This window comes from Protomyctophum parallelum (assembly GCF_964188405.1).
Source record: "Protomyctophum parallelum genome assembly, chromosome: 11".
Taxonomy (NCBI): domain Eukaryota; kingdom Metazoa; phylum Chordata; class Actinopteri; order Myctophiformes; family Myctophidae; genus Protomyctophum; species Protomyctophum parallelum.
In genome coordinates, this window is record NC_139707.1 from 2,485,873 (window position 1) to 2,510,048 (window position 24,176).

The 24,176-nt window shown below is 43.4% G+C and overlaps 1 protein-coding gene across 1 annotated transcript; it reads right to left on the bottom strand.

Annotated features, from left to right (window-relative positions):
- Window positions 1–1,920: 1,920 nt before the first annotated feature.
- On the bottom strand, window positions 1,921–23,288 carry LOC310866448 (myosin heavy chain, fast skeletal muscle-like; the record flags this gene model as incomplete). Its single annotated transcript, XM_083776066.1, has 38 exons — window positions 1,921–2,076; window positions 2,559–2,654; window positions 3,168–3,272; window positions 3,850–4,020; window positions 4,591–4,716; window positions 4,841–5,044; window positions 5,955–6,263; window positions 6,397–6,521; window positions 6,712–6,877; window positions 7,181–7,364; window positions 7,949–8,145; window positions 8,938–9,056; window positions 9,261–9,387; window positions 10,171–10,560; window positions 11,243–11,333; window positions 11,470–11,615; window positions 12,159–12,335; window positions 12,806–13,048; window positions 13,396–13,651; window positions 13,806–13,942; window positions 14,119–14,242; window positions 14,359–14,476; window positions 14,738–14,825; window positions 15,511–15,575; window positions 15,908–16,211; window positions 16,939–17,109; window positions 17,208–17,357; window positions 17,962–18,080; window positions 18,792–18,930; window positions 19,053–19,156; window positions 19,299–19,397; window positions 19,549–19,612; window positions 19,717–19,809; window positions 19,943–20,060; window positions 20,631–20,658; window positions 20,785–20,941; window positions 21,843–21,986; window positions 23,082–23,288. 38 exons carry the CDS (start codon window positions 23,286–23,288, stop codon window positions 1,921–1,923), a joined length of 5,817 nt encoding a protein of 1,938 aa, XP_083632192.1.
- Window positions 23,289–24,176: the final 888 nt, after the last annotated feature.

The window sequence follows — 24,176 nt, forward strand, 5'->3', positions numbered from 1 at the left end:
CATCTAAAGCCCCTTTTGCACTTATCTGATGTCTCTGCGTTGGTGGAGCATAAACGTATATCCTACTGTACATACAAACTGCCTATAGTGGATGGAAACCTCATAATGTATACCCAAATCTGTTACTTTTCATGATTAAAAAAAGAAATAAAATAAAATAAAAAAGTAGCAGTAGCAGAGTATAAGCTCAAAATGAATTGCTGTATGATGTAAACTGTAGGCTATGACTAAACATTATTGACAATAATGAAGAGATCCAGTAGAACTAAGACGAGTCATGTTACAATTCAGCCATTTACGCTCTTAATCCAGAGCGATTTACAGTAAGCAAGAACAAAAACATGGTAATACATCATATACATACACATTGTCGTGAATCATATTAAGCTAAGAACCTAACAGTGGATTATCTATATAATGAAACTATGCATATACTATATAATGCATCGCCGATGTGATCACATCGGCAAATGGTAAATGGTGCATTTATATAGCGCCTTTATCCAAGGCGCTTTACAGAGATTGTGCATTACATTCACCCATTCACACACACATTCATACACCGATGGCAGCGGAAACCATGCAAGGCACCAACCAGCACATCGGGAGCAATTAGGGGTTCAGTGTCTTGCTCAAGGACACTTCGACAGTAACTCTGGGGGAGCCCGGGTTCAAACTGGCAACCTTACGGTTACCATCCAGGCACTCTACCCCTGAGCCACGGCCACGGCCACGGCCCCCCCTGGTCACAGGCCAAATGCAGGACTAGTCCAAGAACATACTTCACATACAGCATAAGACAAACTAGTTTACTAGCTATTACACAAGATAACTCTGACACTATTAATTGCATCACATTCTTTAACTTGTGAGTACAAATTTGACTGAGGAACGAACCTCCGCTTGACCTGGAGGATCTACTATGCACTGGGCGCAATGTCCCCCGTCGGACCGGGAACAATACACTAATTAACATTTCTGGTAGGCCTACTGTCTGCACCTACAAGCTGAAACTAAGCAAAGACTAAAAAATTATTCTCTCCTGCCAACACTATTAAAAGATGCATAATAGCTCTTGTGATCTAGTTAAAGGTATATTCAGTGATTTCGCTTAATTCAAATATCACTTATTTTGTTGTTTTGTTGTGATAATCCTCCCTACTATAGAGTGTGCTGACCATAATTATAAGGAGTTCCTCCCTGTCCCCAGTTAACCCCTGGGGGTCAAAAGACCTTAGGTTTCGTTTTTGGCTCTCTATCCTGATTGGATGAAAGGCTTAGGTCCCAGCCAAAAAAAACAAAAAACAAAAACTGGTCTATTGAACAACACCAGAATTGTTTCAGTCTGTGTCCCTTCCCTGCCAAGGTCTTTAAGCCGGATATCATATTTTGAAACATGTTTGTAGTTCCTTTAAAGTTTCCCTTTTTTTTCCCTTTTTTTCCTCCCCATTATGTTTTAGCTTTAGGACCATGGCCGTAATGCCCCCCCCCCCCCCCCCCCCCCCCACCACATGATATTGTGCCAGAATTGATGTTAAAATGCGTCCCAATTATAATGCATTCCTCATCATGACATAATAAGCTGTTACAATCTGTACCTATATTCCGAAAAGCAGGTATTGGCACTTGAAAAGGACCTTGTGATTGATTGGCATCGGAAACCTCTAAGTTTAATTAAGTAACGTTGAAATGGCAATGGTATACTGTAAAGTGAACATGTGGGTTGGACCTAGAATACTCGATAGACAAATCTGACAATTAAAAAGTGATTGACGGCAAGACAAAAGTAATGAACACAACAAATAACAAAATATTTGAGTTGAAACCTTTATTGTAAATTTCACAACTTTCCTACAATGAATTGAATAAGTTAATCGAGGTTTTCAACGATGATGACTTGAATTGAAGTCAGCTGATGACTCAGCACTCGGCGCCGTCTTTCCCCTTCCCCACGTCGCGGGTCTTGGCCCTCATCTTGTTGACCTGCGTCTCGGCGATGTCGGCGCGCTCCTCGGACTCCTCCAGCTCATGCTGAACCTTTCTGAACTTGGTCAGGTGACTGTTGGCCTGCTCCTCCTGGAACGTGAGATGATGATGGTGCAAAGATTAGTATTTGAACGAAGCATCTCCAAACTGCAGTCTAACCCATTCTGACCTGAGATCAGATTCATACGAGGTTTCCGCCGGACACACACTGGTCTGATTAACCCATTCTGACCTGAGATCAGATTCTAAAAATGTCAGTCGCTCTTCGATTTTTCAAAAATAGCAGACCTACAAGCTCGTATCGCGCCACTCGGTGGCGCGATACGAGCTTGTAGATCTGCTATTTTTAAATAGCTAAAGCATAACATGATGCTGACACCAAAATGGGTGCCCGTTCAGAATGGGTTAAGAGTGTCTGCAAAATGCCTACATTGTACAGTGTAATTATTATCATCATACCAGCATAATTTACAAAAACAATTCCTATGATGTCTTAGTGCGGTTGCCTATTATGGCAATAGAAGCCACACTATAATGTGTTCATCACTCAGTGTAGTAAATGATTTCCTTACCGCTTCCTCAGACTGCCTCTTGTATGCCTTGACCTTCAGCTGCAGTTTGTCCACCAGATCCTGAAGCCTGCCGAGGTTCTTCTTGTCCTCTTCAGTCTGAAAGGGAGAGTGAAACGATCAATATTAGATGCGTGTTCCTGTATTACAGTGAAGTGGCATGAAGTGAACATGATATACTGTAAATGGTAAATGGTGCATTTATATAGCGCCTTTATCCAAGGCGCTTTACAGAGATCGTGCATTACATTCACCCATTCACACACACATTCATACACCGATGGCAGCGGAAACCATGCAAGGCACCAACTAGCACATCGGGAGCAATTAGGGGTTCAGTGTCTTTGCTCAAGGACACTTCACAGTAACTCTGGGGGAGCCCGGGTTCGAACTGGCAACCTTGCGGTTACCATCCAGGCACTCTACCCCTGAGCCACCAACGCCCGTATTCCTGTATACATTCCTGTATACATCTAGAGTACACAGCAGTGGTGGAAACTATAAGTACATTTGGAATGTGCTTTCGTTTGAAATGTAATGTACCCAATCTGCATACTGTGAAATAAAAATATAAATCAATCAATAAATCAATAAATCATAATTATACAGTACCTGGTATGAGAGCTCCTTCACCCTCCTCTCGTACTTGCGGACGCCCTTAATAGCATCCACTCCGCGGCGCTGTTCACCGTCCACCTCGGCCTCCAGCTCGCGCACCTTTCAGAGTGGAATGATTTGATTAATATATGATTATTTATAACCCATGTAATAAACCAGGGGGTATTTTAACCCATTCTGACCTGAGATCAGATTCATACGAGATTTCCACTGGACACACACTGGTCTGATGAACCCATTCTGACCTGAGATCAGATTCTAGAAATGTCAGTCGTTCTTCGATTTTTCAAAAATAGCAGACCTACAAGCTCGTATCGCGCCACTCGGTGGCGCGATATGAGCTTGTAGATCTGCTATTTTTCAATAGCTAAAGCATAACATGATGCCGACACCAAAATGGGTTCCCGTTCAGAATGGGTTAAAAAGCGTGGTTCTCAGAGTTACTACAGGGGGGGCAAATATTTGTCTTAGAGGAACTTTGTATTTTATTTGTTTTACATGAACCCTACAGCAGCTGAAAAAGGCAGATCGACAAGTGAGCTTGTAGATCTGCAATGTTCAGCTAAATGTTCAGCAACACACATGTATACAATATGTATCTCTTTGTCTCAGAAGAAGGGGTCCCCGTGGCCTGAAACCTTGAAGAGACCCCTAGCTGTAACAAACTCCATCTTACCCTCTGCTCCAGCTTCTGGAGCTGCTTCTTGCCTCCTTTCATGGCCAGGTTCTCGGCCTCGTCGAGGCGGTGCTGCAGGTCCTTGACGGTGACCTCCAGGTTCTTCTTCATCCTCTCCAGGTGAGCGCTGGTGTCCTGCTCCTTCTTCAGCTCCTCGGCCATCATGGCGGCCTGGAAAGGAATTGTTGTGTTAATTTCATTGACCAAAACTATGCCGAAACGACGCCATTAATTAAGGACTGCCAAAAAATAAAGGGTTGGCGAGAACAACATTTTAGTTGGCTAAAACTAAACCATTGCAGATTTCAACTAAATGTGACTAGCCTAAATTTTTATTTTATTCAAAAAAGACCTTTCTGTCAAAATGAACTCTAATTGTATATTCATAATTCTGACCGGGCACCCATTTTGGTGTCAGCATCATGTTATGCTTTAGCTATTTAAAAATAGCAGATCTACAAGCTCGTATCGCGCCACCGAGTGGCGCGATACGAGCTTGTAGGTCTGCTATTTTTGAAAAATCGAAGACACTTTTAGAATCTGATCTCAGGTCAGAATGGGTTAATAATGAAACTGTCAGGATGTAATAGACATTTTTAGAATCTGATCTCAGGTCAGAATGGGTTAAGACATAAGGCTATCTAATATATTTGAGGTCCGGAGACGTGTATTCATTTCAAGATACATGATTCTATCAGATATATTATATTTGAGGAGGGGATTATTGTCTCGTTGACTCACGTCAGTGATGGCCTTCTTGGCCTTCTCCTCTGCATTCCTGGCCTCTTGGATGGTGTCGTCCACTTCGCCCTGGACCTGGACCAGGTCCGTCTCAATCTTCTTCTTGGTGTTCAGGAGGCTTGTATTCTAAAAAAAGAAATAAATATTAGGTTTAACAATATATCAGTGACAGGCTTGTGTATGTAAAATATATGATTATTGATTGAGTGGTGAGAGAGTATATTTCTATTTTATCGTTTTATTGACTTACCTGAGAGTGCAACAGTCCAGCGCGCTCGCAGACATCAATCAGCTCCTGCTCGGCCAGCTTGCGGCATCTCTCGATCTGCTCCAGAGCCGCTCGCAGCTCCTCGATCTCGGACATCATGAGACCGTTCCTGCGGTCCGTCATGCAGGCCTGCTCCCTCAAGTCCTCCTGGGCTCTGACGGCGTCGTCAAGGTGCAGTGTGGCATCCTAAAAAGAAAAAAAAAAAAACATTTTGAGATGGGTAAATGGTGCATTTATATAGCGCCTTTATCCAAGGCGCTTTACAGAGATTGTGCATTACATTCACCCATTCACACACACATTCATACACCGATGGCAGCGGAAACCATGCAAGGCACCAACTAGCACATCAGGAGCAATTAGGGGTTCAGTGTCTTGCTCAAGGACACTTCGACAGTAACTCTGGGGGAGCCCGGGTTTGAACTGGCAACCTTACGGTTACCATCCAGGCACTCTACCCCTGAGCCACCGCCGCCTTGGGCCTTGGATCAGAGAAACTCATTCTTCAGAGCAGTTCCACAGTTTGAATATTATGTCTAACTCAGTGGTTTTCAAAGGGGTCCTTGAAGGGGTTCCAGCCAAATGATTGATTGTTTTACAGACATGATATTTGACCTCATTACACTTCTTTTCACTTTTCCTGAAAAAGCCTTTCTTCCCCCTCCCTTTGTCATGCATGATTTGCCTAGTGTGAAAGGAGGCCTGTTTGCACCATTTCACACTTGGCCAAATGGACCCTTATGGTTCTGTAACTCTGAGTGTGTTACAAATGGAACTCTGTTAGTGCCATCAGTCAAATTAACACTGGTGGTACTACATTAAGTGTAGATTGGGGCTTCCAGATATCAGAAATGGTATCAAATGGGGTCCGTAGCCTGATAATGCATATCAATGTGGAGGCCCTTGAAATTAAAAATGTTTTTGAATCGCTGCTCTAGCAGTAAAAATGGAAAACATCTCTTATGGATGGTCCTGGGCATAATTATGTTTTCAAATGGGGGTCTGCGGGCTAATTATATGTCAATTTGGGGGTCCTTGACGTGGAAACCTAACCTAGTCTAACTACAGTGTTTTTTTCTTCTTTTTTTTTTTTTACCTTAAGCTGTCCCTGGACGTTCCTCAGCTGCTTCTGGGCCTCGGAAGCCTGGCGGTTGGCGTGGCTCAGCTGTATCTCCATCTCATTCAGGTCTCCCTCCATCTTCTTCTTGATCCTCAGAGCATCGTTCCTGCTCCTGACCTCAGAGTCCAGCGTGCTCTGCATGGAGTCCGTCACCCTCTGGCTGTTCCTCTTGATGGTCTCCATCTCCTCGTCCTTCTCTGCCATCTTCCTGTCCACCTCGCCCTTGATCTGGTTGAGCTCCAGCTGGACACGGAGGATCTTGGACTCCTCGTGTTCCAGAGTGCCCTAAAATCAAAAGTTAATATGGACAAGTGTTAAGTTTTGTCGGCTTAAAACTACAGTATATGGACGGAAAATGATCGTTGACTACCTTTTTTTCAGTTTTTGCCTGACAACAGCGCTATAAAAGAGCTCTTACCTCAGCTTCTTCCAGGGCTGTCAGCATCTCTGCCTTCTCGGTCTCCACCATCTTCTTGTTCTTCTCCAGCTCATGGATGTTCTTTCCAGTTTCACCGATCTGTTCAGTCAGCTCTGAGATCTCCTCTGCAAGTCGATTGAACAGGAATCATGAGGAAAGGTTCAAGACTCATAGTCTATCTAAAAGTTGGGTAACTCTGAGACAATAACCCTGATTAAAACGATGCCCAGGTTTTCATCTACTATAAAAGTAGATACACAAAAATAATGTAATCAAATGGACTGTTGTTCCGAGCATTATGTGGAGAAAACTCACGTTGCAGGTTCTTGTTCTCGCGTTTCATCGTCTCCAGCTGGTCCAGAGACTCCTCGTAGGAGTTCTTCATCTTGAACAGCTCGGTGCCAAGACAACGGGCCTCCTTCATCGTCCCCTCCAGCTCTGCCTGGCTCTCTTCAAACTTCACCTTCCATTCTGCCAGGACCTGCACAGCATTTGTAAACAAATGATGTCATTGACCCAACTTGATGAAGGCTGATTAATGATTATACAGTAATAATGTATACACTTGTATACGCTTGACTATGCAATATTTATGCGTGTGTACAAACAGGGGAGGTGTGTTGTTTCCCCCCACTCCCTATCTGAGAGACACCAAAACACTCCAGCACAATGATAATTGATACAGGGAAATATTATAAAAACAATATTTTTTATATACATGAATATTTGGCAAAAAAAAAAAAAAAAAAAGGTTTTTGCCCTTTAAAATTATGCCAAAGCACACCTTATCAAAGTTCCTCTGCTTCTTGTCGAGGTTGGCGGCCGTGCCATTGGCCCTCTCCACATCGATCATGAGGTCCTCCACTTCGCCCTGGAGTCTCTGCTTGGTCTTCTCCAGAGAGGCACTCTTGGAATTCACAGCCTCGATTTGCTCCTCAGCCTCCTGAAGGCGCTGGGCGAGCTTCTTCCTGTTAGTCAAGTTACGAATGGAAGCAAAAATTAGTGTTGGGCAATATTTCACACAATCGTCTCTTGTCGTACGGTAACCTCATATGTCCAAAAACTGCTACTTTCAGGATTCAAATGTAAATGGCATGAGTAGCTTTGCGTTTCAAGCTTGCGGATCTGCTTACTTTTGATGCTTTCCTATGACGCTTTACTTACAACAAAATAAAAAAATAATAGCACAGATATAAGAGGTTTCTTCCCGACAACAGAGATATAGAGTGTGGTACCTGATAGTGTATATGACATTGGCTATATCAATATTATATTAACCCATTCTGACCGGGCACCCATTTTGGTGTTGGCATCATGTCATGCTTTAGCTATTTAAAAATAGCAGATCTACAAGCTCATATCGCGCCACCGAGTGGCGCGATACGAGCTTGTAGGTCTGCTATTTTTGAAAAAAATCGAAGAACGACTGACATTTTTAGAATCTGATCTCAGGTCAGAATGGGTTCATCAGGACCAGTGTGTGTCCAGTGGAAAACCTCGTATGAATCTGATCTCAGGTCAGAATAGGTTAAGTTGGGGGTCCTTGACTTACTTGGCCTCCTCCAGCTCCTCTGTGCGTTGCACAGCGTCGGTCTCGTACTTGCTCCTCCACTGAGCCACCTCACAGTTGGCCTTGGACATCCCGCGCTGCAGCTCGGCCTTGGCCTCCTGCTCCTCCTCAAACTGTTCCCTCAGGAGGTCGCAGTCGTGGCGAGAGGACTGCACGGCGTGGGCCAGGGCGTTCTTGGCCTGTCGAAATGGGGGGAAAAAAACAATTGTCAAAATGTGACCAGGGACAGTGGTTTAATATACAAGGGGGCCATGGTCATTTTTCAGTTCTTTACATATTATGAAACTGCACACTGTAACCTTTCATATGATGTATTGCTCATTGCAATTGGGGGGGAAATGAAGAAGATATGAGGAAAGCTGGTTAGCATTTGTTAGCATTGATTAATCCAATGGTTAAATTATTAAACATAGTGACATGTTTAAGCAATTACAACGACTTAATGACACTAAAACGACTTTCTGATGGAATAAAAACATTCTTTAACATTCCAACTGTGTTAATGTGGCTAAAAACGAAAACCACCAAAAAATATATATATATTTTTTTTGGTCAATTGTGAAATACGAACACTGCCGACTTGTGGCTGAAAATACTGGCACTGGTCACAAATGAGGTGTGAGAAGTGATTGCAACAGCACTACAGTACAGTGCTGTAAGCCAGGTAACTAAATGCATTTGCTCAAACTACTGTACTTAAGTATAGCATTATTTGTAATTTACTGTAGATTTTGCAAGACATGCATTAACCACTCCAGCCCCTATATAGCATATACTTATTTGAAAATATACTCTTATATAGAGTATATACTGAGAGGCTAAATGTCATCAAATGGTGGTCCGTGGCTCAAATGCCGAATAAATAATGGGCCTTGACATGAAAAGGATTGAAAACCACTGATATACAGTATATATACAGTATATAACTATCTAGGCTTATGTGTTTTTTGTTGTGGGAACTGCCTCCTTACCTTAACCTCCTCCTCCATGATTCTCTTCAGCTCCTCGATCTGCTGCGTGGTGGCCTGCTTGCCTCTGGTGAGCTGAGAGACCAGAGACTCTTTCTCCTCCAGTTGACGAGCAAACTCGCCTATAGAGGTCGGATAAAGGCATACGTTTATTAGTGTCTTTCATGCGTTTATTTATGTAATGTGTTCCTTAATCAGACCAGTGTGTGTCCTATAGTGGAAACCTCGTATGAATCTGATCTCAGGTCAGAATGGGTTAAAAGGCTCTGGGGTAACTGTTAATGAAAGCATCATCACCACAAGTCATGACATTTTGTTTTTCTTACCATTTTCTGTCAACAGTCTTGCTCTCTGAGCCCCGATGTCGTTTAACTGGCGAAGGCTCTCGTCGCTCTTGGCCTTGGTTTCACTGAGTTGGTCCTCAAGCGTACGGCACATCCTTTCCAGATTTCCCTGTTAATTAATAAGACATTGGACATTATTCAATCATTCATCCTTCTCTGTCATTGTTTACGGTACTTCAACATTCTGCAAATATTCTGGGGGGGACTTTGGGAGGGCTGGCTTTTTAGAGCGGGGGCTAATGAATTTTGGTTTACGTAGAAGTCAGCCATTTTGGCTTAGGGGGGGCTAAGCCTTAGGGGGGGGGGCTAAGCCTTAGAGGGGGCTAAGCCTCCACCAGAGGGGCCGAAAGCCCCCAGAGCCGTCCGTCCGTCCCTGCTGAAGTTGCGGCAAAATCTTATCCAACGATAACAAATAAAATGGTGGTCTGTGGCGCAAACGCCGAACAAATAATGGGCCTGGATATGAAAAAAGGGCTGAAAACCACGGGGTTATATATATATACCTTCGCCTTGGCGACGGCCTCCATGTTGCTAGACAGGTGGGCTGAAAACCACTGTGTTATATATATACCTGTATATACTAGCCCTTACCCGTTGTGAGATATTTGCCCCCCCCCCCCTTGTGGCCGTGGGGGGTACTGCGCCCGGTGCGTTTTTAATTCACTAATAAATTCATTAATAATCATTAATCATCAAAAAAGGGCTTCGTTACGCCCTCCATATTCATATGGTCAATGCCTGTGTGAAAAGTGGGAGCGATTGGTGTAGGCAATGAGGAGCTACGGCTCTGACACTACGGCTCTGACTCTCTGAATTCTGACTCTGAATTCAATTACCTCCATGTTGCTAGACAGGTGGGCTGAAAACCACTGTGTTATATATATATATATACCTTTGACTTGGCGACGGACTCCATGTTGCTAGACAGGTCGTCGATCTCCATCTTGCACTCGCTCTTCTCCTTCTCCAGCTTCTGCTTGACGCGCTGCAGGTTGTCGATCTGCTCGCCCAGCTCGGCCACGCTGTCCGCCTGCTTCTTGCGGAGCGCCGAGGCGGTGGCCTCGTGCTGCAGCGTGGACTCCTCCAGGTCGCGACGCAGCTTCTGGAACTCGGCCTCGCGCTTCTTGTTCATCTCGATCTGAGCGGCGGTGGCTCCTCCGGACTCCTCCAGCCTCTCGCTGATCTCCTCCAGCTCCCTGGAGAGGTCGGCTCTCTGCTTCTCCACCTTGGCCCGGGCGGCGCGCTCCGCCTCGATCTCCTCCTCCAGCTCTTCGATGCGAGCCTGTTTTTTTTTTTAATTAAAGGGATTGTGACATTAAAAAAAAGGTTTTGGAATTGTTCTTGTTTTTTTTTAGGTTTTCTAATCTCAATTGCACCCAAAAAACATGAACTTTTAACATTCAGTAGATTTTCTGTGATCTGGGGTTTTCTGGCTCAAACAGGTGCTCTGATTTGCCGGCAGTAAGTGACATCACTTACTGCAAATCCCATATATGTCAATGGGATTTGCCAGCAGATGTCACTGTTTCACTGTGTTGCCTGTTTTCATTGTAGCTCAAAAGGCCCAAAAAACCCCAAAGAAAACTTCAGACCACAGAAAATCCACTGAATGTTCAAAGTTCAGGTTTTTTGGGTGTAATTGAGGTCATAAGACCTAAAAGAAAAAATGAATGTCATAAAACCTTTAAATGAACGATAATACAGATATATGAGGTTAACATGTTTATGTCCAAAACTTTTACTTTTCACGATTCAAATTAAAAAGTAGCAAGCCAATCTATTACTCTACAGATCTGCTACTTTTGTTGCTTGTGTATGTGTTGCTGTAGGATGATCTAGTACTGCGTTAATTTACGCAAAAAAAATTACGTCTAATTTATATTTTTAGTGTTTTGCTGTCAGGTTTCTTCCTGACAGCAATGCTATCCTTCTCGATTAAATGCTAAATCATTCTCTCAAATTACCTGTAGCTCTTTGATCTTCTTCTGTAGCTGAATGCTCATGGATTGCTCATCTTCAATCTTGCTCAGAAGCTGGCTCACTTCAAAGTCCTTCCTGTGAAACGTATCAAATGTCAGTGTACATTCATTCCTTGCAATTTCGCAGAATGGATCATTGGCATAATTATTAATAATAATAATAATTAAAGGACATTCTTGCACATGGCATTCCATATGCTTGTCCACATTACTTCTTGATCTTCTCGTCCGATTGCTGCTTGTCATTCTCCAGGTCCATGACGCTCTCCTGGGCCAGTTTCAGGTCGCCCTCCAGCTTCCTCTTGGTTCTCTCCAGGTCCATGCGGAGCTTCTTCTCTTGCTCCAGAGATCCCTCCAACTGCGCAATAACGTGCAAAGACATGAGTTAACAATGTTCGCTGTGAAAGAATATATATATATACAAAGACTTGCACACATTTTCACGGGGTTTTAAAAAAAAATAGCAGATCTACAAGCTCGTAGCGCGGCACTCAATAGCCGACCTACACTAAATTATGACTAAAGAACAAAATGGCATTTTAATCAAAATACTATAACTAAAAGCGGCGGCGGTGGCTCAGGGGTAGAGTGCCTGGATGGTAACCGTAAGGTTGCCAGTTCGAACCTGGGCTCCCCCAGAGTTACTGTCGAAGTGTCCTTGAGCAAGACACTGAACCCCTAATTGCTCCCGATGTGCTAGTTGGTGCCTTGCATGGTTTCCGCTGCCATCGGTGTATGAATGAATGTGTGTGTGAATGGGTGAATGTAATGCACAATCTCTGTAAAGCGCCTTGGATAAAGGCGCTATATAAATGCACCATTTACCATTTACCATTTAAAACTAAACATTTGCTCAAAATGTGCAATAAACCCCGTCCCAGTTGACTTGGCATGAACTCACGTCGTCGACTTGTTGCTCCAGCTTGGTCTTGGCCTTGGTCAGTGTGTTGACCTTGTCCTCCTCAGACTGAAGGTCGTCCAGGGTCTGCTGGTGGGCCTCCTGGAGGGCTTTCTTCTCCTTGGTCAGCTTGGCGATGGTCTCGTCCTGAGAGGACATCTCCTCGGTCAGGTTCTTCACCTGAAAGGAGCAGGACAGACAGAAGTGTGTTAGCATGGAATGGATCAATATTGTGCTACTAACTTTAATGATGACCCCCTAGAGAAGTTTATTTTGACTCTGGTCACCACTGTCATTGATTTTCTCTTTTATCCGAGACATTGTTATTTCATAGCACCTTACATTTATATCATAGTTTAGTACCTAATGTGGAAATCTTTACCCCCTAATACATAGTATGTCTCAAGGTTATTTATCAAAGTATTCTGCGGCACCCCTGGACTAAAGGTTCCGTCACAGCACACCCGCTCTGAGAAACCCTAACCCCAGGCTAGTGTACGATGGATCCTAACCCCTAACCCCAGATGGATCCTAAACCCTAACCCCAGATGGATCCTAAACCCTAACCCCAGATGGATCCTAAACCCTAACCCCAGATGGATCCTAAACCCTAACCCCAGATGGATCCTAAACCCTAACCCCAGACGGACCTTGTTCTCCGTGGCGTGCTTCTCCTTCTCCACTTTGGCCAGCGTGAGCTCCAGGTCGTCGATGTCCTTCTTCAGCTCGGAGCACTCGTCCTCCAGCTTCCTCTTCTTGGCGGTGAGCTCTGCGTTGACCTCCTCCTCATCCTCCAACCTCTCAGAGGTCTCTTTGAACTTGGCTTCCAACTGGATCTTGCTCTTAATGAGACCCTCGCATCTCTCCTCGGCGTCCATCAGAGTCTCTTCTCCCTGGTTATTGAAAAGAAGATGAGCGATAAGAAGCAGGCCACTTTTTCTCTTTTTTTTAGGCCACTTGGCCCTTGGGTGTTGTACATTTTTGGGGGTGGTGGGGGGGGCAACATGAAGGCCATCAAATAAAACAATGATATAAATCCACTGAAATAATTTATTAAATTAGAAGTTTGTATTTAATACGTAGAGTGAAAATAACTATCAGTGAAATTAATACATTATTGTTATTTACAAATGAGCAATATTTGTACAAATCATGAACCCATGACACTCTCAGCTCTGGGCTATAATCACTGGCCTGGTTTGAAGATGGGGATGGTTGGGGACTCAGACTGTAAACTTACCGATGATGCTGCCAGCGACAGGTCGTTCTTCTCCTGCACCAGAGACACCAACTTCACCTCCAGCTCCTTCTTCTTGGCCAGGGCGGCGGCCAGGTCGGTCTTCATCTTCTCATAGTTCTCCTTCATCTCCGCCAGCTCCTTCTCAGTCTCGGCGCTCTGCAGGAGAGGCTTGATCTTGTAGTAGACCTTCATCCAGGGCCAGTGTTTCACACTGACGAACGAGCGGAGGTTGAACTGGATGGTGTAGACGGCGTCTCTGTGGGGGGAGGGGATAAAAAGACAGTTGGTGATGCATGCGTCTTCGACAGGGTGGTCCGGTACCCTCTAGGACAGCGGTTCCCAAATATTTTAGCTTGACACCCAAAAGATAAATGTGATGTGTGTCCCGGGGGATCCAAAGTTATACATACCTAGTGCGCACCATCTTGACATAGGCCTTCCTCATGAGGAAACCTCGGGCCAGACCCTGAGTCATGGTGACCAGACTAGCCAGCTTCTCATCTCGCATTTCCTCAAGGACACCGAGCAGGCCGGCTTTGAAGAACACCTGGATGGGACATTTACAAACCATGTTATTTTTTGTATTCTCCTCTTTTATTTATAGTTAAAATCACTTTTGACGAGGTAGCAACATAATATAACATATAAGCAATATAAACAAACTCTAAATCTAACATGAATCATCTCGCTCAAGGTGATAAAGAGGATCGTCAGTGTGTTTACCTTGGTGTGTCCAAACTTGTACTCATCATGAGGCACATCGATGGACCCCAGCAGCTTCTCACTGGCCTTCTTGTTGTCCATGAACTGGCCCTCTGGGCACGCAGTGGCATTCAGTACTTTGTACCTGGGTTTTTTTGTGCAAAGGTTCACAGTCATTTTGTGCACTTGAAGGGTTGTATGGAACTAGAAGTCGTTGTGACAGTAAGCAGTACATTCAGTAAAAAAAAGTCATTGGTATACCTCTGCTTGAAGTCAGCGTATGGGATCCTGCTGGGGAAGCCCTTTCTGCAGATCCTGATGCCCTCCAGCACACCGTTACACCTCAGCTGGTGGATGACCAGGAAGTTCTCCATCAGGCCTGTGAAGATGTCGCGTTGTTGTTATAAATACAGTCTAATAGTTGCTTGAACCACTTATAAACCCTCTATACCAGGTTGTTGTCCGTTATCAGTTATCGTGGACAAAGCTTTCGCAGGAAAATAGCCCAATGCGTAGTGAAGCTTGTCAATCCTTTTTTCCTGAGAAAGCTTTCGCAAAGGATATGGATGCTGCAAAGGGCTTTTAAATGCTTGCCTCTCACAAGCGTTTATGTTTTACGTCATGCGGACTCTGAGCATACCTGGGGTTTTGGTCTCGTTGGGGATGAGGCAACGCACAAAGTGAGGATGAGTGCTCCTCAGGTTGGTCATCAGCTTCCCCAAGTTATCCTGTAGAGACATAAAATAAAGTCAAGTTATCCTGTATGTAATGTACATACAATAAAGTCAAGCAGGCCTATAGCATTAGTACAAAGGTATTTAACTACAACATGATGAGACATCGTGCCTGTTTGTCGACAGAGTCTTTATTATATAACGATTTAACCCATTTTGGGCGTGAACCCCTTTTGGTGTTAGCATCATGTCATGCTTTAGCTATTGAAAAATAGCAGATCTACAAGCTCATAGCGCGCGCTACGAGCTTGTAGGTCCGCTATTTTTGAAAAATCGAAGAACGACTGACATAGAAACATAGCTTTTTCAGAAAACTGTCAGGATGTAGAAGAACATTTTTAGAATCTCATCTCGGGTCAAAATGGTTTAATGAGTTGCTTCTGAGAGCATGAAAGAGGAAACCCTCAGTGTGGAACTTGACGATTGTGCGTACAGCCGTCGTCTTATAGGAATATAGCAAAAAGAAACCTGTGTGAGTGCATATATTCCTTTTTTTTAATAAAGTTTCCCGTTGTTGGCACTTTTGAAGGTTTTTCCAAACGTCTTTTTAAAAGTCTTGCTGTCACCGGGGCAAAGAAGGGAAAAATCTGTCCCCGGGTTAGGGTTAGGGCTAATCCCCCTGTATCTTTGCCGACAATTATTGTCGATAACAAATAAATGCTTGATTATAATTTCTTACCCTGAATGCGGCGGACACCGTCTGCATGGAGCCACCCTTCTTCTTGCCTCCTTTCTTCGTCGTATCTGTTTATTGGTTAGAACTCTGAGAGTTAAAATGTGTTTCCTCTTTTCTTACAGATAAGATATGATGGAAAGTAAACTCAAGTACAGTACTAAAGTACAATTTAGAGGTATTTATACTTTACTTGTGTATGTTAAATTTCAAGTACATTTTGAATTCCGGACTTTTTACTTGTAACAGAGTATAGTTCTACATTGCAGTATTGATACTTTTACTTTAAGTAAAACATTGTAGTACATTTTCCACAACTGGCTTAAAATCAGACCAGTGTGTGTCCAGTGGAAAACCTCGTATGAATCTGATCTCAGGTCAGAATGGGTTAAACTGGTCTTACCTTCGGGCTCGGCGGCGGGGTACAGGACGGCGAGCAGCTTGACGGAGGACTTCTGGTACAGCTGGATGACGGAGTCGTTTAGCGGGTCCTTGTTCTTCTCCAGCCAGCCCGTGACGCTGTAGTCCACGGTGCCGGCGTAGTGGACCAGGGAGAAGTGGGACTCCTTCTTGTTCTTGCCGGGCTTGGGCTTCTCGAAGGCCTTGTTCTTGCCCAGGTGCTGGTCGTACAGCTTGTTCTTGAAGGTGGTGTCTGAGGCTTTGGGGAACATGCACTCCTCTTCCAGGATGGAGAAGATGCCCAAAGGCTTTACGACAAAAGGAGACAAAAGAAAAGTTAATATAATAACAAAAAAATATATATTTGTTTTGTATATATTTCCCATTGACTAATTTAGACCTGATGCCAGAATTATAAAAAAAAAAACTTCTAAATTCCTAACCTAAAGCCCAAACCGCAACAGTCTCAACTCAAAACAGGTTTAATTAAAGGTATATTCAGTGATTTCACTTAATTAAAATATCACTTATTTTGTTGTTTTGTTGTGATAATCCTCTCTACTATAGAGTGTGCTGACCATATAAGGAGTTCCTCCCTGCCCCCCAGTTAACCCCTGGGGGTCAAAAAAAACGTAGGTTTCGTTTTTGACTCTCTATCCTGATTGGACGAAAGGCTGGGTCCCACAGCCAAAAACGAAACCTAAGGTTTTTTGAGTGAAATCACTGAATATACCTTTAAGGCATGTCACACCAATGCAACTCCTTACAACTTGGGGATAATGGGCGCGGCTAGTCACATGTGGGCGTGCGGGTGGTGTGGGTGGCGTGTGGGTGGCGTGTGGGCGTGTGGGTGGTGTGATGTGGTTTGGGCTCAAGTTTTCAGAGAAGACGGAAATCCTGTTAATAACAATATAATATAATACATAGAAACATCTAAAATTGACACTTAATAATGACGCTTTTAAGGTATAACAACGTATGTAGGCTTTCCCGGTCGTATTGGTTAAAAAAACACAAAATAATAGCATAGCGTACCCTCTCAATGAGCTCAATGCAGGCGGCCAGGTCCATGCCGAAGTCGATGAGGTCCCACGGGATGCCCTCCTTTTTGTACTCCTCTTGCTCCAGAACAAACATAGTGTGGTTGAAGAACTGCTGCAGTTTCTCGTTGGTGAAGTTGATGCACAGCTGCTCCAGGGTGTTAAACTGCAAGCGGAAATATTAAGCGATTAGTCGAAATCTCTTGAGGGCATCGAGACAAAAGGGAATCGGTCTACCACCGTAGAACAAGTATCCATGCTTACGTCAAAGATCTCAAAACCGGCGATGTCCAGCACGCCGATGTAGTAGTTCCTGGCTTGCTTGGTGTCCAGCTGCTGGTTGATCCTGATGACCATCCACAAGAACATCTTCTCATAGATGGACTTGGCCAAGGCGCCCACTGAGTTCATGACCTAAGGAAATAGGAACATTACATTATTAACAGATTCTATACATAGGACGTCTGAGAACGTCATAAGGATCCCGAAATATTAGTACTATTGGCGTGTGAGGACGTCCTAGCGACGTCCCAGTGACGCAGGGCGAGATCAGAATATTCAGAATTTCTCCTATTTTTTTTTGGCATTTCGCTTTTCGCTTGCCGTATGCTAACGCTCAGTGCAACTATTAGCTTGTCATTGACTCCCATGTTAGCGCGGCGGAAAGAATGACTCGTATCTCCTAATCCAGGGCGCTCTCCGCGGTGATGAATGGATCGATATGCTGGCGCTTCATTTCTGCTCCTCATCCGTCTCTACCGCAAAATATGAACGTTTTTTGGAGCGTAAAACAATATATTAAGATGATCGGGGATGTGAGGTCCCTTTGTAAAGTCAACTTTTTTAGGCAAGTGTTTCCTGTTTCATGGCTTTCAAAGTAAAAGCGATCAGACAACTCTGGCACTCTATAGCCTTTATTTTGAAGGCACTTCCTGTACTAAATGTGTTAAACCTCTCCTTTTTCTAAATGCAAAAGTGCATGAAATCAGAACATGAAAAACAACGTATTGTAGCTCACCTGTGGCACGGTCTGGCCCTTGGTGACGTACTCGTTCCCGACCTTCACCCTCGGGTAGCAGAAAGCCTTCAGCATCTCGGCTGAGTTCAGACCCAGCAGGTAGGCGATCTTGTCGGCCTCTGAGAGAGTCATGAAAACATATACAGTATGTTCATATATTTGGTTTTACTCGTGTGATAAACTGCTCATTATTTCCATGCCAACCCAGTAGTGTAAAGTAACTAAGTACTTACGTACTGTACTTAAGCACAATTCAGTGGTATTTGTACTTTACTTGAGTATTTCCAATTACCTTTACTTCTACTCCACTACATCTCAGATCTAAATATTGTACTTTTACTCCACTATACATTTATTTGAAAACTTTAGTTACTACTAGTTACTTTGTAGATATTTGATTGATATTACAAAACACGCATTAAGCACTTCACTTTAATAAACCAGACCGAATCAGCCGTTGGCGGATTTCGGTCTGGCGAGGCTCAATTGTACGCCCATTTTCTACACACGAGAACGTGTGCGCCCAATAGGGACACGGTATGCAATATGGGCGGGCTTTGGTACAGTGACGTTCAATGCTTGAGACCTTTGACTGACAGTAGCTCTGACCAATTGCGTCAAAGAGAAAATGTTTCCCTGGAAATGAAATCCAAGCTGAGCCTCCCCAGACTAATATCCCGCGGATCCGTGCGATATTAGTCTGGTTTATTAACCAGGCTACTTCAGCCGTATTTCGGCCATTTGAAAATAGACAATCTACATATTGTAGATCTGCTGTTTTCAAAGTATTTGTATACATTTTGATTAGGGAACATGAACATGTTGCTCACCCTCTGTGCCCTCTGGCTCGGCCTGCTCCTCCCTCTGCTTCTGCTTGAACCTCATGACCCCGTGGTGCATCACGGCCCCCGTGAACTTCCAGATGCACATCTTCTCGTCCGAGGTGAAGCCCAGGATATCAATGGCATCCTGTATTTTAGAAAAATAAGGGGGAAAATAGACTATTAATCTTTAGATTCTCAAAACATAATTTCGGACAATCGACACTGCACACCGAATATCTTTGAACGGTTAAAATAACGTCTCCTCACGTCAGTGGCGTCCAGTTCCACTTTGTCGTCGATGCTGGCCACGACAATCTGCCCCATGCTGCACAGCGGGAAGTCGTACGGGTTGGTGGTGATCAGCGACATTTCTTAAAGGGTGATTAAAACGGATTGGAAATTAGTTTTTATTTTATTTGTATATTTTTTTAATTCATGGACGCTGTTTAATTTCATTGTGTGTAGATTGTACATCGACGTAGATTGATTGCATGATTCAGTGATCCGCCTTACCAACGATCTCAGGCTTGTGGCCCGTCATCATCTGGTAGAAGATGTGGTAGCCTCTCTCGGCGGGGAGCTGATAGGTCACTCTGGACTTCTCCAGCAGATCTACAAGGGTTGTGGTTTTAAGTTAGTTTGTTTATAAAGTGAGTTACAAATAAAATTTATTATTTAATATTATTATTGTTATGAATGTGCGTAACAAAACATGTAATCCTCTAAAGAAGGCAGATTCATCATCTGTGAACTTCATACTTACATGTTTCAATATCAGCACTGGCCAGTTTACCCGACGAGGCAAAGTGGATTCTGATGAATTTACCCTGTGTGATAAATAGCACAATGTTTAGCATCCCTCTTTGTCTATGCATTTCCAAAGTGATTGCAAGTTTCCTCGTAGCGTTAACTTGTTTAACTTTGTACTTACAAAGCGAGAGGAGTTGTCGTTCCTGACGGTCTTGGCGTTACCGTAGGCCTCCAGCAGCGGGTTGGCTGCAATGATCTGATCCTCCAGTGACCCCTAGAATGTTTCAGACATCACCACCGTTTAATATTGATATTGCTCAGTAAATTTGCTATTTTGCATTTTGTTGAAATTTGTTCATTTGCTCAAAATGTACAAAACTAGACATATTTATAATCCTGTACTGTACCTGAATTTTGCCAGAGCTTCCGCCACTTTCACCAGCTTTCTTTCCCACGCTCGCTGCTGTCGCAAAGTACTGGATGACACGCTTGGTGTTCACAGTCTTTCCAGCACCGGACTCACCACTGGGTTGTAAAAAAGAGAAATCTGTCAGTGAATGTCATTTACAATGTTTGATCTGGCTCTTTAGATGCCTTGTGCTTTGGTCTCTTCAACAGGGGGTCCTCAGAGTTACTACGGGTGGTCAAAATCACCCACATTGACCCTAGCATCTGCATTCCGGGGTCCCAACCACTTGCAAAAATAGCAGATCTACGAGTTCACAATGCACTGTGAGCTTGTAGATTCGCTATTTGGCTATACATATATATATATATATATATATATATATATATATATATATATATATATATATATATATATATATATAAGAGTTTGGTGTAGAGTCAGGGAAAAGAGCCAAAGGTCAAATCCACATTAACGTGAATCCTACACTGCTGGATGAAGCACGTCTATGAAGCTATATCTACATGCTACAAGCTATATGTATGATACCTACTACAGTATGAAAAAGTTGAGTGCAACATAATTCTGAACAATATGTGGGGGTCTCTGCTTCATCTCTCTTATCAGCTAAGGGGTCCCTGGCCTTGAAAGACAATGAAGAGCGCTGGCCTAGTAGATGAGAAACTTACGTGATCAAGACAGACTGGTTCTCCCGATCTGCAAAAAAAAGGTAAAGCAAAAGTACTTGTTATTATTATGTTATGTACAGTACAGCACAACACCACTATAATTAAAACCTTTTTTAAATCATAATAACATTATCCTGACTATAGTACTACGTACCCATCAACATGAACTGATAGGCGTTGTCGGACACGGAGAAGATGTGCGGTGGAGCCTCGATACGCTTCTTGCCCCTGTAGGCGTTCACAACCTCCTGGTCGTACACTGGGAGCCACTTGTAGGGGTTCACCGTGGCACAGAACAGGCCAGAGTATGTCTGAATGGAATGGGGTACAGCGGAGACGGAACATTATATCAACGTACAAAACGTACAGAACAGGCCAGAGTATGTCTGAATGGAATGGGGTACATGAGGAGACGGGACATTATATCAACGTACAAAACGTATAACGACACATAACTGTATTATGGTCACATGTTGTTTACAAGTGGCATCAACGAATGAGAATCTTAACTTCAGCGGAGTGAGCTTTTACAGTGTGGTCCCATATGGCAGTGGTTCCTAACAACACATGAACGCGCTGTCCAACTATCATTGTACACGTTCACGACGGACGACGCTCGTGCGCGTTCAACGGCAGCGCGTTCATGTGTTTGGGGCCACTCACCATTGCAATCCGTCCCAGAATGCACTCTGTTCCTACCAGGAAGGAGGAGTGAATCCGCCTCATGCGCTTTTGAGCAACTCAATGCAAGTGGATGGGAGGAGAACTCGGGTGTCTTCTCTATAGATATATAACTCTATGGTCGGGCCCCTAAGGGATTCCCCAAATGGGAAACAACCCAACATATATTTAGTGTATAGGGTATTTGCACATTTCTAAAGTGACAATTTGAGGACTTTTAATACCATATTGGCTAAATTGTCAAATATTACATAAGAAAGAGACAGAAAATAGCCAATCTACAAGCTCACAACGCCTCACAGTGTTCAAATATTATTATTTATGTGGGATCGCGGCCTGAAAAGTTTGGGAGCCCTCGCCCCCTATGAGGCAAACCATCTTGAAATATTTGTCACATTTTAAAGTGAATTCATAATTGTAACAGATCAATCAACAATCAGAGCAGAATACTGTAGTGTTCTCAGCCGGCAGAAATAAAAGCTTACATAGATCATCCAGGCTGCGTAATAAATAAAATAAATAAAAGCTTACATAGATCATCCAGGCTGCATAACGCTCTTTGAGGTTATACAGGACGGTGGCTTCGTTGAGGTGCGTCATCATGGCCATGTCCTCAATCTTGTCATACTTGGGAGGGTTCATGGGGTAAATGTCGGATTCCTTCACCGTTCTTTCCTAAAAAAAACAAAAAACACACAACACTTTAGAATAAATAGAACTATGATCAATAGAAACTAAATAAAAGCTAAGCTATGGTGACTAAAACTAACGCTAAATATGTTGTAGAAAATGTTAGGGAGGGACTAGTGGAGAAGAGATCCAGCAGGACTAAAACACAAGTTATTTCATGCTTGGCTGCACTCGGGGTGAAAATAGTAGATCTACAAGCTCACGGCATGTCACACTTCGACACATTGTGAACTTGTAGATTGGCTATTTTCAGCATGCAACCAAGTATAAAATGAGGCATATTAAGACGCCATCAAGGCTCGCCCAAATATCTTTCGGCCGTCAAAATCACCTGCAGCTTTAGTGGAGTAAAATCGTATGATATTTAGTCGACTAAAACTAAAACATTTCAGGTGATTAATTACTAAAACTAATTACATTTTAATTTCAAAGACTGACTAAAACTACTTCGAATTCCTCTGTCAAAATCAACACCGGTCACTATTCATGACTTTCAGTCACACATACACGCAGTGGTGTGAAGTAACTAGGTAAATTTACTCAAGTACTGTACTTAAGTACAATTTTGAGGCTTTTCTTTTTTCTTTTTCTTTTTTTACTTATCTTGAGTATTTCCAATTTTCTATATTTTTACTTCTACTCCACTACATCTCAGAGGCAAATATTATACTTTTATCTTTTCAAAAGAGTTTTTTTTTATACATTTGAAAACTTGAAATGGGACATGCGGCACAATGAGTACTTTTACTTTTGGTACTTCCAAGTACATTTTGATGCCAATACTTTTGTACTTGAGTTCTGGGACTAACCCATTCTGACCGGGCACCCATTTTGGTGTCGGCATCATGTCATGCTTTAGCTATTTAAAAATAGCAGATCTACATCTCATATCGCGCCACCGAGTGGCGCGATACGAGCTTGTAGGTCTGCTATTTCTTTTAAATCGAAGAGCGATTGACATTTTTAGAATCTGATCTCAGGTCAGAATGGGTTCATCAGACCAGTGTGTGTCCGGCGGAAACCTCGTATGAATCTGATCTCAGGTCAGAATGGGCTAACGGCTGTCTGGCTGTACTGTACCTCTTTGGTGTCGAGCAGCTCCACGGTGACCTTGTCTCCGTCCTTCTTCAGCATTTTGCACTTGAGGTAGAGCTCCTTGACGTCGGACACGTAGGCCGAGCACTTGGCATCGAAGGGGGCGCTCTGCGCCTCGATCCTCTCCTTCTCCGACTTACGGAGGTACATGGCGGCCTTGCCGTAGATCTCCATCTCTGCGTCTGTGCTCATGGTGGCGCTGTTCTGTGGACACACGGTAAATAAAATGGTAAATGGTGCATTTATATATAGCGCCTTTATCCAAGGCGCTTTACAGAGATTGTGCATTACATTCACCCATTCACACACACATTCATACACCGATGGCAGCGGAAACCATGCAAGGCACCAACTAGCACATCGGGAGCAATTAGGGGTTCAGTGTCTTGCTCAAGGACACTTTGACAGTAACTCTGGGGGAGCCCGGGTTCGAACTGGCAACCTTGCGGTTACCATCCAGGCACTCTACCCCTGAGCCACCGCCGCCTCACCTGGTGATGCCTTTTGCTAGTTTAACCCGTTGATAAAAACACCTTCTAAAACCTAACCTACGTTTTCTGAAAACCTTCAAATTCTCCTTCTTTTTGTTGTATTATATTGTTAGGCTACAATTACATGTATAACTAATGAGACACAGAGGTAGCATCCAGAATCAAAGGTATATAACAACATATAGGTTGCACCAGGTAACAATGAGTTAAAGCTTCGCTATGTAACCTTTTTAACTAATAATATAATGTCCAATCTGTATGGTAGAGTATGTGTCAATGCAATATAAGTGATATAACTTTGCATTGTATTTTGTCTCCCTGTTATTGAGACACAGGGTCTGACACAAATGACCTGATGGTCGAGGCAGACAGGCTTTATTCACTCATTGGTAAAAAAAAGCAAACAGAGTTCAATTCCCAGGGTAGAAAGTTAGGTTACATAGTGCTGTACTGCTTTAAGATCTGACTAGAGATCTGTATGACTCTGTAGATCTGTATGATTCTGATATAGTAAAGGTTTAATAGAAAAATAAAGAACACTCACTTGTTTTCCCTGCTATGCAGAAACTGTGGAACCTTTCAGATGTTC